The sequence below is a fragment of the Haemaphysalis longicornis genome, unplaced genomic scaffold (genome assembly GCF_048455015.1).
Source record: "Haemaphysalis longicornis isolate Haplotype H1 unplaced genomic scaffold, Haemaphysalis longicornis Haplotype H1 scaffold_5, whole genome shotgun sequence".
NCBI lineage: Eukaryota > Metazoa > Arthropoda > Arachnida > Ixodida > Ixodidae > Haemaphysalis > Haemaphysalis longicornis.
Window position 1 is genome coordinate 133,522,109 of NW_027526385.1, and position 17,779 is coordinate 133,539,887.

General features: G+C 53.5%; 1 protein-coding gene across 1 annotated transcript; it reads left to right on the forward strand.

Moving 5' to 3' along the window:
• The first annotated feature begins 514 nt into the window (after positions 1-514).
• On the forward strand, positions 515-10,276 carry LOC144139894 (uncharacterized). The gene is made up of 4 exons (XM_077672128.1): positions 515-541; positions 689-866; positions 8,612-9,773; positions 9,982-10,276. The coding sequence occupies exons 1-4, from the start codon at positions 515-517 to the stop codon at positions 10,274-10,276; spliced, it is 1,662 nt and encodes a 553-aa protein (XP_077528254.1).
• The last annotated feature ends 7,503 nt before the right edge of the window (positions 10,277-17,779 follow it).

The following is a 17,779-nucleotide window of genomic DNA, read 5'->3' on the forward strand; positions in this document are numbered from 1 at the left end:
GAGCAGTTGTAAATATAAACCCCCGAGGTGAACTCTAGAGGGGAGCCTTCCCGGAATAGCATAAAGCTAGTGCTGCAGAGATCTTGGCTTGACTGCCACTTCCAGAGAAAATGGCGTATTTTTTTTTACTTCTACTTTCGCCTATTTATGACTGTGTCAGAGAGACATGACAAACACCCCACTCGGCAGTATTAAATATCTCAGAAAAAGCCGAATAGCACTAGCAATGACGACTGCAACCTTGATATGTTTTAAATTTCTATTTATATATAAATATATATGTATATTGTCACGTGTTGTATAAGGGCACACGCAACAGTCGACGACGAGGCACAAGACAGAATCTTCGACTTCGGATCGCGCGCTCTCCGCCCGTTCCCTCGTCTCGTGAGGTTTAGGTTAGACCCCTGGCTGTCGCTGTTTTGGTCTTTTGTGCCCCATTAAAAACCCCTACCACCCGGAGCACGTATTCGCTGTACGCTACACTGCTGGAGGAGCTGGGTACAACCACCTGATGTCCAGGACCCCTCCTGGCAGCCCGGTACGGCCATGGTTTGTTGACACCCCGGTTCATCGGATTACCCGCCACCAACTCGGCCTGTCTCCTGAGTACGGCCTCCTTTCCAGCGACGCGCCGAGACGCCAAGTGCTTCAACCGCAAGTAATGACGCAACCAATTGCCTCTCAGGTAACGCTTCACCAGCCACGCACTCCTGCCGTCTTCTGTGGTGAAGCGTTCGAAGATGTCGAGGACTGGCTGGAGCAGTTTGAGCCTGTCGCGTCGTTCAACCAGTGGAACCCTCAACAACAACTTGGGCATGTGTACTACTCGCTGGACGATGGCGCCAGGACCTGGTACGAAAACGGTGAGGCGAGGGGTGAAGTGTCGATGTGGGAGGAATTTCGTCGGGAGCTGCTGGAGTCGTTTGCCTGCACAGACCGCCGAGAGCTCGCCCAGCGACTTCTGGAATCTCGAATTCAAAAGCCCAACGAAACGGTCGCAATGTTCGCGGAGGACATGGCTCGCCTATTTCGGAGAGCCGACCCACGATATGTCCGAGCCGAAAAAGCTGCGACACCTAATGCACGGTGTAAAAGAGCAGCTGTTCTCCGGCCTCGTGCGAAATCCTCCTCGTACTGTAAAGGATTTCATCAAAGAGGTGACACGCATCGAGCGAGCCCTGCAGGTGCGGTGCCGACAGTACGACCGTGGGGCTGTCAGATCCTCCAGCACCACTGGCACTGTGGTGACTGCTGCGTCCACCGATGGATCACTGCGGCAGCTCGTCCGATCTATCGTTCGGGAGGAGTTGCAGCTGCACGGACTCGTTCCACCCCGGGCCGGCGTCTGCATCAGTCGTCTACATCGTGCGCCAAGAAATCAGGCAGGTCTTAACGTTTGCAGCCCCGGAAAAACAGCCACAGCCGCTCCAAGTAGGACATGCGTCGGCAGTGCGTCGCCAACCGCCTCCTGCGAGCACCCCAGCGCCCAGCTGTATGCCTCAAGCCTACGTATGTCCCCAGGCAGCGGGCGCCGGTACACGCCCCTGGCCGTCGGGAAATTCATTTCGAGGACATGTGCGGAAGACTGACCTCTGGCATACCAGTGACAACCGAACCCTATGCTACCACTGTCGCTAACCAGGCCATGTTTACCGCCGTTGTCCGTACCCCGAGGTTGGCCTTCCCGGATTTTTTCCGGCTGCTTCCCGGCCTCGCTTCGGGCAAAGACCTGCTGCAATCGAAGACTTCCTCGCTGCTCGCCGAAATGCCTCGCCCTCGCCGTCCTGCCGATATTGATCACCGCCCCCAGAGAACGACGCTCCACTTAGCCGCCGCGACGCTACAGATATGCCGCGGGGAAGATGCCCAAGCCCTATTCGGGGAAACTAGAAGCAGCAACTCCGGGAGGCAGGGTTGCTGATAGCATAACCCCGCAAGACCTTCGAAATCATGCGAAGCCGCCGAAGGAAAACACGACGACGAAAGTGACTATCGCCGATGGTGGAAGCGCCGATCTCGTCGTATCTTTGAATGGACATGAAGTTGTTTCCCTTGTTGATACCGGAGCGTATTACTCGATCATTAGCCTGACCCTCGCTGATCGGTTGAAAAAAGTTAAGACGCCATGGCCTAAGATTCAAATTCGCACTGCTGGGGGCCACTTAATGACGCCGGTGGGGAAGTGCACTGGTAGGATCAGCAAAGGAGACGCTACTTTCGTCGGCACTTTCGTGGTCCTAGCAGAGTGCTGCCGGGAGCTCATTTTAGGAATGGACTTTTTAGAGAGTATAACGCTGTCATCGATGTGGGCGAGCGCCTAATCACCTTATCGCCGAGCCCCCGCCTGCCGGAAAGCCAAGAATGTCGCTTAGCGTTGCGCATTATCGACGACGACGTTCAACATGCCGCCGCGCTCCTGCATGCTCGTTTCCGTCAACTGCGACGTGCGAAGCACTGTAGACGGCATCGCAGAACGTGTCGATGCGCTTTTATTCAGTCACGGCATTACAGTTGCCCGAGGGGTTGTGCACTTAGTCGACGGCAAAGTAGAATTATTGCTTACAAATTTCAGTAAGGAGCACCAACACGTCGCCAAACATACTGCAGTCGCCTTTTTCGAGGACATTCCTGGCGGCGACGAAGACTGCTTCGCCTTACAAGGCGCCCCGCCTGGTGAGAGCAGTCCCGTTCCCGTGGTTGATGTCAACCCCAGCTTGCCGTTCACGCAGCGCCAAGAACTCCGCGAACTGCTGATGAAGTTTATGGATTGCTTCTCTTCGACATCTGCGGTCCGACAGACGCCACTCACGAAGCATCGTAACATCAATGATTACGCACTAAGACCTCTTCGCCAAAACCCTCATCGTGTGTCTACCATGGAACGCGAAGCAATTCCTAACCAAGTGGAACAAATGTTGCAAGACTATGTCATTCAGCGATCTCGAAGTCCGTGGGCGTCGACCGTTGTTTTGGTTAAAAAGAAGGATGGCACTTTACGGTTTTGCGTAGATTACAGGAAGCTAAACCAAGTGACCAAAAAAGACGTATATTCGTTGCCCCGAATCGACGACTCTCTAGACCGGCTTCGCCACGCCCGTTACTTTTCCTCCATGGATTTAAAGAGCGGGTATTGGCAGATCGAGGTAGATGAGCGCGACTGCGAGAAGACCGCCTTCATAACACCGGATGCTCTTTTTGAGTTTAAGGTCCTGCCCTTTGGTTTGTGTTCGGCGCCGGCAACATTCCAGAGAATTATGGACACTGTCTTGTCCGGCCTCAAGTGGCAGACATCCCTCGTGTACCTGGATGATGTGATCGTTTCCTCGTCAACATTTGAAGAACACGTGAAACGACTATCTTCAGTCCTTCGTGCCATACGAGCCGCCGGTCTTACCTTGAAAGCAGAAAAGTGCCATTTTGGTTATGAAAAGCTCCGTTTCCTCAGCCACGTTGTGAGCAACGCTGGCGTCACACCCGACCCTGAAAAGGTAGCCGCTATCTCCAATTTCCCGACGCCCAAAGACAAAAGGGCCCTGCGGCGATTTCTAGGCCAGTGTTCTTATTACCGGCGCTTTATAGAAAATTTCGCACACATCGCGGCTCCACTAACCTACCTTACCCGTAACGACGTCGCCTACGTATGGAACAATGAGCAGCACGACTCTTTCGAGGACCTGTGCCGGAGTTTGCAAGAGCCACCTGTACTCGCCCATTTTGAAGAAGACGCTGCGACCACCATTTATACTGATGCTAGCAAAGTAGGTCTAGGCGCCGTTCTTACCCAATGTCAAGACGGTGCTGAAAGAGTTGTTGCTTATGCAAGCAGGACATTGTCCCGTGCGGAGACCAACTATTCGGCCACTGAGAAGGAATGTCTGGCTGTTGTATGGGCGGTCTTGAAATTCCGCCCGTACCTTTACGGCCGTCCCTTCAAGGTAGTGAGCGACCACCACTCACTTTGCTGGTTGGCCAATTTAAAAACCCCACTGGTCGCCTAGCCCGCTGGAGCCTGCGACTTCAGGAGTTTGACCTGACGGTAGTCTATAAGTCAGGAAAACATCATTCTGAAGCAGACTGCCTATGCCGAGCCCCGGTCGAGCGCCCCGGCCCTGAAGATGAAGACGACACGGCTTTTCTGGGAGCAATCAACGCCCCAACGTTGTGTAAACAACAGAGGCAAGACACCGAGCTGCAACCACTTGTGGACTTTTTGGAAGGCCGCTCTACACGGAAGCCCAAGCTCTTCGCACGCGGCCTAAAGTTGTTTTGTTTACGGAACAACATCCTTTACAAACGCAACTTTGGTCCAAACGGCAGAGCCTACCTTTAAGTTGTCCCTGAGTGTCTTCGCCGCGACATACTACAGGCCTGTCATGATGAGCCGACTGCGGCTCACCTTGGTTATGCGCGTACAACTTCCAGAATCAAGCAGAACTACTACTGGCCGAAGCTTCCTGCGACAGTGAAACACTACATTCGCACCTGCCGCGAATGTCAGTTACGGAAAACACCGCCTGGACGCCCAGCTGGTTTATTGCAACCTGTACAAATACGGAAAACACCTTTCCAACAGATCGGCATGGACTTTTTTGGGCCCCATCCCAACCTCCTCTTCGGGAAATAAGTGGATAATCGTCGCGACCGATTACCTTACCAGATACGCCGAAACAAAAGCTCTTCAACGTTGCACTGCGCTCGACGTGGCTCAATTCCACATGGACAACATTGTTCTGGCCATGGAGCACCACAAATTTTGATCACGGACAGGGGAACCGCATTGAACTCGGCGTTGGTACGCGCCATCATGGATCTCACCGGTACTTCAAATAGAAAATCTACGGCCTACTACCCACAGACGAACGGCCTGACCGAACGCCTAAACAAAACCATTGCAGACATGCTAAGCATGTACGTCGACTTGGAACACAAAAATTGGGACGAAATTCTCGCATACGTGACGTTTGCCTACAACACGGCCCGGCAAGAAACTACACGCATGACTCCATTCGCTTTCCTGTACGGACGCGAGGCAACAAGGATGCTGGATGCCATGCTCCCACACGACCACGGAAATGCCGACGAGACAGCGCAAGCAATCGCGCAGCGTGCCGAAGAGGCGCGGCAGCTCGCTCGGTATCGCATCAGAGAGCAGCAGGTGCACGATTCCTCTCTTTACAACGCTTGTCACAGGCACGCTTCCTTCGAGCCGGGCGACTATGTATGGGTGTGGACCCCCATCCGACGCCGAGGGCTAAGCGAAAAACTTCTGAAACGCTATTTTGGACCCTACAGATTTGTGAAACAACTGAGTGACGTCACGTACGCAGTTATTCCGGAAGACGGTGTTCCATCCCGGCGTCGCCAACGCCGGTCGGAAGTGGTCCATATCGTCCGCATGAAGCCTTACTTCACAAGAACGTGACACGCCCATACTGGATCGCTGTTTCACCACACTTTCACCCGAGCATCGGGACCATGCTTCCCCTGGGGGGGAGGTAAATGTCACGCGTTGTATAAAAAAGGGCCCACGCAACGGTCGACGACGAGGCAGAAGACAGAATCTTCGACTTCGGATCGCGCGCGCTGGGCCCGTTCCCTCGGCTCGCGAGGTTTAGGTTAGACCCCTGGCTTTCGCTGTTTTGGTCTTTGGTGCCCCATTAATTACCCCTACCACCCGAAGCACGTATTCGCTGTACGCTACAATATATATATATATATATATATATATATATGTATATATATATATATATATGTACATATATATATGTATATATATATATATATATATGTACATATATATATGTATATATATATATACATATATATACATATATATATACACATATATTATGTATATATATATATTTATATATCTATGGATATATAATATTTTCGACTTGTTCGTCAATTACGCGCGGCGTTCAGTAGAGACGTTGTCGTAAGGATGCATGACTCCCGGTACAGATGGTGTGTTCAAAAGTGGTGGTACGCACCATGCAAGACTGGACAGAATCAAAAGACGTCCGAAATCGGTGCAGCACTGCAAGAAGTTGGTCTCGTTCGGGTGAAGAAAGCTTGTAATCAACAGCGCGATAAAAGACATCTGATGACGGTGGAGGTGTCGCTGCTGTAGGAGCACAGAGTCCACTCATGTCAAGGGTTGCTAAATCATCCGGAAAATCCACAGCGACAACAGAACCTACGGTCTCGACGTGGCCGACATTCTCTCTGCGTTGCAAGATGCAGGAACATGAGACTTAGTTAGAAAAAGAAGTGTAGCTTGCCTGTTGCGGATTGGAAGCAGGAAGAAAGGAAGCTGAATATTTTGTACGTGGTGGAACAGGTTAGAAGGCGTAAAGAGCACTGTCACATTTCACAGAGATAGGCACGATAAAGAAGCAAGGACGGCGGAATGTGGCGGAATGCTGATTTCTTCCGCGAGGACCAATTTTACGGCTGAAGAAGCGGGCGGGTGATCAGCGGTAGTATCCGTGAATGGGAAAAGCTCTACTTGGCACGGCCACAGTCGACTACAGCTCTATGTTGGGAAAGAAAGTTTCACCCCCGTGTTACATCGTGGGAGCACGAAGGCAGGACAACGAACTGAAACACGTATATGACGTCTCGAATAACGGCACGGACAGTGCACACGCCAACTGGATCTATGGGATCAGCCTTATCAGTCCGCAATAAGAACCCAAGATGCGGTGTTGTGACCTTCTTCAAGCGGTGGCAGAGTTTGGCGTCCATGACAGAAACGGCGGCTCCAGTGTCGACAAGAGCTAAGATTTCGGAGCCATCAATGACAATACTTATGAAGTTTGCGGGAGAGGAAGGAGGTCTTGCGCAGATCGACGACGACGAACTTCTTGCCTCCAGAACTGCGGCGCCTAGATTTCCCCTTGCGTTGGGGCAGGGCGACGACGCATGGGGGACAGCAAGCGTCTTCGCGGAAATGAAGATAGGCGGCTGGTGAAGTCACGGCTTTCGGAGGGCATAAATGTCACCGGCGAATAAGCAGTGCCTGCCTGAATGAGTTGAGATGGGGCGTAGGAATAAGCCGTCGGAGGGTTGCGTCCAGTTGTCATACTGCGGCGGCAATAGCGGGCCACATGGCCAGGTGCCCTGTAGGCAAAGCAAATTGGACGATTCTCCAGAATCCTCCAAGGGTTAGTGAGCTGCGGACCAGAGCATACAGGCGGGTGTATAGGTAGGCGGGGCGGGAGAATGACGGGGCTCCAATGTATGTATCTGGCTGCGACGACAGCATATGGTCCTTGTGGGACAGCGTCAACAAAGGTCGGTGGAGTGGCCATCAGCATGGAAGGTATAGAATTGGCATAAGCCCGAGTTGTGGTGACTGGCGCCGTCGCCATAGTGTCGGAATAAGGCACGGGGGCGACAACAACAGGTGCTGACTGCAGTGCAACTTGTTGTTGGACAATGGCCTGGAGGTCAGGGCTGAGAGAAGATTTACACTCCGGAGCGTTAGAGATTAGGGACAAGTGATGAGCCACTTCCTCGAGCACAAACTGCTGAGTTCGCTGAAACAAGGTACCGTTACTGTCGTCAGCAGCCAGGCTGGAGAAACTGACCTTGTGCGACGGGTCGCCGTGTTAGAGCCCGCTGCCTCCGCAGCTCGTCGAAACTCTGGCAATTGGTAAGGACCTCTGCCAGTTTGGGGGTTTTTCCCGGGGAGCATATGGAAGGCATCGTCTTCGATGCCTTTCGATCCTCCTGCACAGATCCTCCTGCACAGATCTACGACGTCCTCGATGTACAAAGTGAAGTTTTCACCACTTTTCTGTGCGCGTTCACGCAAGCGCTGTTCCTACCAGAATGTTCAAACAGCGGGTCGTCCAAATACTGCTCGGAAGTCGGCTTTGAATTCTGGCCATCTGTCAAGACGGGCTGCGTTGTTCAGGAAGCATTTCTCCACGACCCTAGTCATAGAAAATTCCACGGTATTGAGCTTGAGGCAGTTGTTCAAATTATTGTGTGTGCTCTCCCGTTCAAAGATGGCAAGCCAGTCGGCGACGTCCTGCTAGACGATGCCGTTGTACTTGGGAGGGTCCCGCACGCACATCGCACCAGACCAGACGATGCGTGTTGGCGTAGGCGGGGGGTTATCGTCGCGAGGCATTGTAGGAGGGTGAAATATCCGATTGCGGAGCGAAGTCCGCTCGGTCGTGTTGACCGAGAGCAAAGCGAGAAGCAGCTTCTTCCTTCCAAGCGGTCGCGATGCGGCTGCCGTGTATTGTTGCCACCTAAATGCGATGATAATGTTCTACTCTTTCGGCACGTACCCTCACATGGCGAGAGCACAGTGCTGCCTATACTGCAGTTGCTCCTTTGGGAATGGCGCTAGTGACAGACATGCTTAATATATATATATATATATATATATATATATATATATATATATATATATTGTCACGTGTTTCATCGGCGCCAAGAGACGACTGTGAGGACGAAGAAGTGGTTGAGTGCGCGTGCTCTCTGATCATTGTCATTCAGAGCTCTGGCGCTCGCGCTCGGAACCCTGTGCTCGAGCTATCCGATTAAAGAGGCTCCGGCTGCTTGTTCTGACCCGGTCGTCTCCTTCAAGGACCCCGGCTCAGTATCTGCGTGCTTATAGTACGCGACACTGGTGGAGGTGCGGGGTACGACTACCCCATGCAAAGGACCCCTTCGGCCAGCCCGGAACGGCCTAGCCCTGTCCACACACCTGTCCATCAGGCTAGTCGTCGCAAACGCGGACTGTCTCCAGAGTACGGTCGCCTTGACTTCACGGCACCTAGACGTCAGGCTTCGGAACCTCAAGTAATGGCGCAAGCACTTACTCCCCAGGTGACTCTCCAACAGCCTCGTACTCCGGCCATCTTTCACGGTGAGGTTTTTGAGGACGTCGAGGATTGGCTGGAGCAGTTTGAGCGGGTCGCATCGTTCAACCAGTGGGATGCTCGCCAAAAGCTGCGTGAGGTCTATTACGCGCTCGAACATGGTGCAAGGACGTGGTTCGAGAACCGCGAGGCGAGGTTGTCTACGTGGGAAGAATTCCGGCAGGAGCTTCTGGAAAGTTTCGCCACCACAGACCGTCGGGACCTTGCACAGCGGCTGTTGGAGTCGCGGATCCAGAAACCCAATGAAACCGTGACCATGTTTACGGAGGACATGACGCGGTTGTTCAAGAGGGCTGACCCTGAAATGTCGGAGCCGAGGAAGCTGCGCTACCTGATGCACGGCGTTAAAGAACAGCTCTTCGCAGGTCTCGTACGAAACCCTCCTCGCACGGTGAAAGACTTCGTCAGGGAAGCAACAGCCATCGAGCGAGCCCTGCAAGAGAGATGCCGGCAGTTCAACCGCGTGAACGGCACTTCGTCCGGTACTGCTGGCGCCCTAACAAGTATGGCCAATGACACAACCCTTCGAGACATCATCCGCTCAATTGTACGAGAAGAGCTGCAATTGAGTGGGATTGGCGGGCTGGAACCTGCGCCTGCCTCGGTTGCTGATGTAGTTCGCCAAGAGATCCGACAAGCGCTTTCGATCGTGGAGCAGCAGGTACAGCCGCCACAGGCGAGTTATGTAACAGCTCTCCGTCGCCAGCTGCCCATCGCACACACACCACTGCCGCCCCTGGTGCCTCGAACCGACCCCCGACTCCAGAGAGCAGATTCCGCCACGTACTCTCGGTCCCAACAACAGAGTTCGTATGGAACGCAGATGCGCAAGACGGACGTTTGGCGCGATGACAACAACCAGCCACTGTGCTATCATTGTGGCGAAGCAGGCCACGTTTACCGCCGTTGCCCGTACCGTGAAATTGGACTTCGAGGCTATTCACCCGCCGCCTCACGACCTCGCTTTGGCCAAAGACCTGCGGAAATCGAAGCTTACCTTGCTGCCAGACAAAGTCCCGCGCCGATCCTCCGACGTTCGCAGTCACCTCCCCCGTCGATCCTCCGACGTTCACAGTCACCGTCTAGCGGCTCGTCACCTGACCGTCGAGACCCCCGAGGACCGCCGCGTGGAAGATCCCCTAGCCCTGGGCGGGGAAACTAACCGCCGCAACCTCAGGAGGCAAGGTTGCTACCGGCAGGCCTTGGCAAGACCTTCGAAAACCAACTACGCCGCCGACCGAAGACACGACCTCGCCGATACGACAAACGACGACCTCGTCGACCGAACACGCAGCGTCCCCAGCAGAACACGCGACCTTGCCGACAGCACCCAGTATCCCGCCGACGGGAGCCACGACGTCGCCTTCTGACCGCACGGCGAGTAGAATAAGTATCGGTGAAATTGGCAGCGCGGACATTTTGATCTCCATAGGCGGGCACCAATTAACTGCTTTAGTCGACACTGGTGCGGACTACTCCGTAATCAGCCAAACACTCGCTGATCGCCTAAGAAAAGTAAAGACACCGTGGTTCGGGCTCCAGATTAGATCGGCTGGTGGTCACCTGATGACGCCTGTGGGTAAATGTACCGCCAGGATTGGTATCGGCGACTCCGAGTTCGTTGCAAGTTTTGTCGTCCTCCCCGAGTGCTGCAAGGATTTAATTCTAGGAATGGACTTCTTCAGTGAGCACAACGCTGTCATCGACGTTGGGGAACGCTCCATTAAGTTCGCCGCGAGCAATCGCCGCCCAGAACATGGAGTACGCCGTGCGCCGTTGCGTGTTATCGACGATGATGTGAACGTGCCGCCGCGGTCCTGCATCATAGTTCCTGTGATGTGTGATGTTCGCTGTACCGTCGATGGTATCACCGAGCGTATGGACGCCCTATTGCTGAATCACGACATCGCAGTTGCTCGAGGCGTGCTGCACCTCACCGAGGGCCGTGCGGAATTATTGCTGACCAATTTTGGCAAGGAACGCCGCCACGTCGCTAAGGGTGCCACCGTTGCTTACTTCGAGGAAATCGCCGGCAACGATGACTGTTTCGTATTAGAAGGCACTGAACCTGGCGAAGGCGCTCCCGATCCTATCCTTGACATCAATTCGAGCTTACGTCACGCGGAGCAGCGATCCCTTCGTGAGTTGCTAATGAGCTTCAAAGGCTGTTTTTCATCATCGTCTGCTGTGCGTCAAACACCACTGACGAAGCATCGCATCATTACTGCCGACGCTGTGAGACCAATTCGCCAAAACCCGTATCGTGTATCTACCAAGGAGCGCGACGCCATCCGAAGCCAAGTAGAACAGATGTTGCAAGACGATGTTATCCAGCCATCTCGGAGTCCGTGGGCGTCCCCCGTGGTTTTGGTAAGAAAGAAGGACGGGACATTGCGATTCTGCGTAGATTACAGGAAGCTTAACCAAGTCACAAAAAAGGACGTGTACCCGCTGCCGCGGATCGACGACTCCCTCGACAGGCTTCGTCATGCCCGTTACTTCTCATCGATGGATTTGAAAAGTGGGTATTGGCAAATCGAGGTTGATGAGCGCGACCGCGAGAAGACCGCCTTCATAACACCAGATGGTCTTTATGAGTTTAAGGTTCTCCCTTTTGGGCTGTGTTCCGCACCTGCCACATTTCAAAGGATGATGGACACTGTTTTATCTGACTTGAAGTGGCAGACGTGCTTGGTTTATCTCGACGATGTCATCGTGTTTGCACCCACATTTGAGGAACACTTGCGACGGCTATCTTCCGTTCTTCAGGCCATTCGATCGGCCGGTCTCACGCTGAAAGCGGAAAAATGTCATTTTGGATACCAGGAGCTACTTTTCTTGGGCCATGTTGTCAGCCACGCCGGTGTCAAACCCGATCCTGAGAAGATAGCAGCGGTGACCAAATTCCCGACCCCTGCGGACAAAAAGGCTGTTCGACGATTTCTAGGCCTTTGTTCCTATTACCGGAGGTTTATAGAAAACTTCTCAAACATCGCCGCCCCGTTAACGTCTCTCACCCGTAATGATGTCACCTTCCATTGGACTGGGGAGCACCAGGCTGCCTTCGAAGAACTCAGGTTTCGCTTACAAATGCCGCCGGTACTCGCCCACTTTGACGACGAAGCTGCGACCAAGGTCCATACAGACGCTAGTAACGTCGGTCTTGGAGCTGTACTTGTACAGTCGCAAGACGGTGCGGAAAGAGTCGTCGCGTATGCAAGCCGAAACCTTTCTCGGGCGGAGACCAACTATTCGGCAACGGAAAAAGAATGTCTGGCCGTTGTATGGGCGGTGATGAAATTTCGCCCCTACCTCTACGGCCGCCCTTTCCAAGTAGTAAGCGACCACCACTCCCTGTGTTGGATGGCCAATTTAAAGAACCCCACGGGACGTTTAGCTCGCTGGTGCCTCCGACTTCAGGAGTTCGACCTAACGGTGATTTATAAGTCCGGAAAGCAACACTCTGACGCTGACTGCCTTTCACGAGCGCCAGTCGAGCACGCCGACAATGAAGATGATGATGACGACACGGCCTTCCTCGGAGCGCTGGACGCTACCATCTTGTCTCAGCAACAGATGGAGGACGAGGAGTTGCGGCCCCTTTTAGACTTTTTGCAAGGCCGGAATAGCAACGTTCCGAGGCTCTTCGCACGCGGGTTGAAGTTCTTTTGCTTGCGTAACAACATCCTTTACAAGCGAAACTTTGCTCCTTGCGGAAGGGACTACCTCCTAGTTGTCCCCGCGTGTCTTCAAACTGAAATACTGCGGGCGTGCCACGACGACCCAGCGGCTGGCCACCTGGGTTACGCTCGGACGACGTCCAGGATAAAGCAGAATTATTACTGGCCGAACCTTGCGGCCACCGTGAAGCAGTATATACGGACGTGCCGTGAATGCCAACGACGCAAGACTCCGTACGGCCGACCAGCTGGATTACTGCAGCCGGTTCAAGTACCGAAAAGACCATTTGAGCAGATAGGCATGGATTTCTTGGGACCCTTTCCAACCTCTCACGCAGGCAACAAGTGGATAATTGTCGCCACCGACTATTTAACGCGGTACGCAGAAACGAAAGCGCTTCAGCGCTGCACAGCCCTCTCCGTGGCACAGTTTTTCATTGAAAACATCGTTCTGCGCCACGGCGCCCCGTCGATTCTTATTACAGACAGGGGAGCCGCGTTTAATGCCGACCTTGTACGCGCCATAACGAACCTCACAGGTACCTCCCACCGGCAATCAACAGCTTACCACCCGCAAACGAACGGCCTGACCGAGCGATTGAACAAAACCCTTGCTGACATGCTGAGCATGTACGTTGATGTGGAACACAAATGCTGGGACGAAATTCTTCCTTATGTGACATTTGCTTATAACACCGCCCGGCAAGAAACAACGCGCATGACACCGTTTGCACTTGTCCATGGACGCGAGGCAGAAACCATGCTTGATGCAATGCTGCCTCACGATAACGGCGACGGCGACGAGGACGTCCAGAGTTTCATCCAGAAAGCCGAAGAAGCGCGTCAGCTAGCGTACCACCGAATCACAAAACAGCAGCTGCAGGATTCTCTCCAGTACAACGCCCGCCACAGGCACACCGCTTTCGAACCTGGCGACCGTGTATGGGTGTGGACCCCAATAAGACGTCGAGGGCTGTCGGAGAAACTTCTAAAGCGTTACTTCGGTCCCTACCGTGTCCTTCAACAACTTAGCGACGTCACTTACACCGTGGTTCCCGAAGACAGCACTTCAACGAGACGGCGTCGCTTGCGCCCGGACGTAGTGCACGTAGTGCGCATGAAACCTTATTTTTCAAGGACATAACACACCCGGCGACGTCACTTACACCGTGGTTCCCGAAGACAGCACTTCAACGAGACGGCGTCGCTTGCGCCCGGACGTAGTGCACGTAGTGCGCATGAAACCTTATTTTTCAAGGACATAACACACCCGCTCCGGTTGTCGGTGTGTCCACACAAGCATCGAGACGATGCTTCCTTTGGAAGGGGGGGTAAATGTCACGTGTTTCATCGGCGCCAAGAGACGACTGTGAGGACGAAGAAGTGGTTGAGTGCGCGTGCTCTCTGATCATTGTCATTCAGAGCTCTGGCGCTCGCGCTCGGAACCCTGTGCTCGAGCTATCCGATTAAAGAGGCTCCGGCTGCTTGTTCTGACCCGGTCGTCTCCTTCAAGGACCCCGGCTCAGTATCTGCGTGCTTATAGTACGCGACAATATATTGTGGTAATCCGGCAATAGTGGCGGGGGACAATCTCACGGGATGGACATGTGCCGGCTGAGGATGCGGAGGTGGCGCGAGAGGAGCGAGGATAGGACATGGCGGACTCGGCTGGGCGACGTGTGTGCAGCCGGATCGGCTGAGCGGTGTACCTTTGCGTAGCGGGACTCCAAGTAAAGGTGTGATCGAGGGGGCTCCGTGTCCTTTCTTGGGAACCGCCGCCGGGTGCAAGAACCCCGGTACCACATTTGGCACCCTGAACGTGGGGCCGGCCGTGATTCCTGGGAAGGGCATTGTGGTCTTCTTCCCGCCCAGAATGCAGTGGCACAGGACATGGTGAGTGGGCGTTTTCGAACGGAGGAAGCCGCGAGGCCGACTCGGAGCGGTCGCTGCTTTGTGTCGTGCGTGATTTCGGTGGACCGCGTCGTCGCTGTGCCGGCCAGCGCCCAGTGATGATGACTCTTCAGGACGGCAGCGATGACACGGCAAACGTGACCGACAGCTCGCTGAGGATGCGGTCAGACACGATCGACCTGGCGGACCAGTCTCTGGTGGTGGACATCTCGGATGCCCTCAGCGAGAGGGACAAGGTCAAGTTCACTGTCCACACCAAGACGACGCTGTCGGACTTCCAGAAGCCGGAGTTCTCTGTGCTTCGGCAGCACGAGGAGTTCATCTGGCTCCATGACGCTCTGGAGGAGAGCGAGGACTACGCCGGGAGGATCATTCCCCCGGCCCCTCCGCGGCCGGACTTCGACGCCTCGCGGGAGAAGCTCCAGAAGCTCGGCGAGGGCGAGGGCTCCATGACCAAGGAGGAGTTCGCCAAGATGAAGCAGGAGCTCGAGGCGGACAGCTGCTGACGACGGCGCCGGGCACCACCCCCGCGGAGCAAGTCCCGCGGACAGGACCTTGCCACGTTTGGACCTTCTGCAAGGACCCCCGGGTCTTAGGAGGCCACCTGTGGCACCGGTCTACTGCCATCCGGGCTGAGCCGTGGGAGTCACTCGAGAGTGCCGACGCGACCCGCGGAGCAAGGCCCGCGGACAGGACCTTGCCACGTTTGGACCTTCTGCAAGGACCCCCGGGTCTTAGGAGGCCACCTGTGGCACCGGTCTACTGCCATCCGGGCTGAGCCGTGGGAGTCCCTCGAGAGTGCCGACGACTGCAGCCGAGGGCAGCCAGCGTCGGCCTTTTCTTCGGAGGGGGGGAGAGTGTGGTAATCCGGCAATAGTGGCGGGGGACAATCCCACGGGATGGACATGTGCCGGCTGAGGATGAGGAGGTGGCGCGAGAGGAGCGAGGATAGGACATGGCGGACTCGGCTGGGCGACGTGTGTGCAGCCGGATCGGCTGAGCGGTGTACCTTGGCGTTGCGGGACTCCAAGTAAAGGTGTGATCGAGGGGGCTCAGTGTCCTTCTGGGGAACCGCGGCCGGGTGCAAGAACCCCGGTACCACAATATATATGTATATATATATATATATATACAGAGACAGGGAGCGCAAGAAGTCAAATTTGCGTAAGCAATATATTTGGAGAGAACGTTTTGCCACTTTCTGCGGTCACTTTTATGGTTGTTAGAAATCCCATATTTAGCGAACCCTTCCCTCCTCTTATCAGATAACTCCTCTATTCAGATGCTCCTGCTGTGCAGCATTAGAAAGTGAACACGTCGTGTCTACTTCCGACACCCCATCTCCATTCATTACAGTATTAACCACCACCACCACCAGGCTTGGGAAAAGTACTTGTGCGGACTGTTAGACACAAAGCAGGCAGAAGTCCATGTCGTAAAGCATGAAAAATTTCTATCATTAGAGAGTTATAGCAGATAAAAAAAACGGTTCCAGTACGGTAACGTCCACCGTCTGGACGCCACGGCGCATGCGCAGAACCCTACCGTAAATCGTAGCGACTCTGCTTTACGGTACAGAAAGGTACGGTGTTTTTTGTTCCAAAGCGAACGGCGGTTTTGGAAGAGTTTGGCAGACGTACGCGTCACTCACACCAGTGGGGCGGATTGTAAATATGAAATCACATAAGAAAAGTAAGGTTGCAACTGAAACCCGCGCGATTCTGACAGCTCAAGCAGCAAGCGAAACATCGTTCTGACCAAACTGCCGTGGATTTTGTCGTCCAGCGACGCATGTATGATAGCTTCTTTTAGGTTAAATTAGGCGATACGGCTACACAACTAGTAATGACAGCAATATTGGGCCCGTCTACAAATCGGCGAGTGAGGAACAAGCGGTACCAGTGCGACGGACTCCAAAATACACAAAGAAAACGTAGAAGCAGCCAGCCGGATGTACTGAGAACCCAGCTTGACCTGCTGGCGGCATCTATTGAGATGGAGTAGAGGTATAATGGCCGTCGCTAGTTCGAATCTCCGTAAGGGCGTTGTATATATTTTTTAATACTGCCTTTAGCGCTCTTGAGAACTGAAAACTAATGTTTTAGCACAGGAAACGCCACAGGATCAGGAAGAATTGCCAAACCACGTGCAACCCAAGTCGCTCCCAGTCAAGGTAGCATTTCCGGTAGTTTAGTAGAAACTCTTAAACCTTCCCAGCACGGTACGGTAACGGGTACCGCGTACCGTAGCCTATCCGTTTTTCAAATCTGCTATAACTGTCAAATATCGGCAGTGCTTAATGGAAATTTTACGCCGATTTGAAGGAAAGAACCACGACGTACCCATTCTGGTCTTATGGAAATACTAACATGAAGGAATAAGTGTCGGGTGCGGCTTTACGCATAGCTACGGACACTCACGCTTCTGCTCACTACTTGGGGATGCAACACACATAAAGTATTGGTAAATTCATGACCTTCAAAGAGCATGGGCTCTTGGAGGTTCCACCACAACAAAGCTGTGCCCAGACTCGGAGCCTGTATGCGTGCACCTGCGAAGTTCTGTAGATCGGCCGAGCATTAAATACCCACGTTGTGTAATTAAGGTTTGAAACCAAGAATGTATTGTCTTCGCCATTGATATAGAGAGGATTCCGCAGAAAATACATGGAGTTATATTGGTTGTACAGTTCTTTGGGTGTAGTGTTTGCATCTCAAATTATCCTGTGAAAGTTTAGCCAAACTTTGTATGGTTTACAATTTCTAGGCTTTTTGTTTTTATCTTTACAGCAATGCTCACGAATGACGCATTTGTGTGCAGTACGTATCATAGCGCCTTTGATTTTTGAATAAGCGTTTCATTTTAAATCAAAGCTTTTTACCTCTTTCTCCTAGGGTTCTGTCGCGACCGTTGGTGTCAACATAAAACTACCGCGAACAAAAAATCAGGTTACTGCAACCGCCAGAAATCGAACCTGTAGCGAATAGAGAGACGGTGCGAGAGTCTGTTGTCTTATCGATGTGGCTCCTTGCTCACATAGACACGGGGGTGACATACGGTGCCCTGAGCAAGCTCATGTGAAGATTTACGCCCTGCATTCCTGTTGAATGCCACGTGTTAGCGTCCCGCGAACTCTCGCGCCACTGTGCGCTCCACCCGTGATACGTGTTGCGGCCATTTGCGCGCCGTGCACATGCACTAGGAGTTATAAAACTTCAAAGAAGCTCACACAAACGGAGGGCATCGCACTTCTCCTCCGTCTCTGCCGCCAATATCGACGAC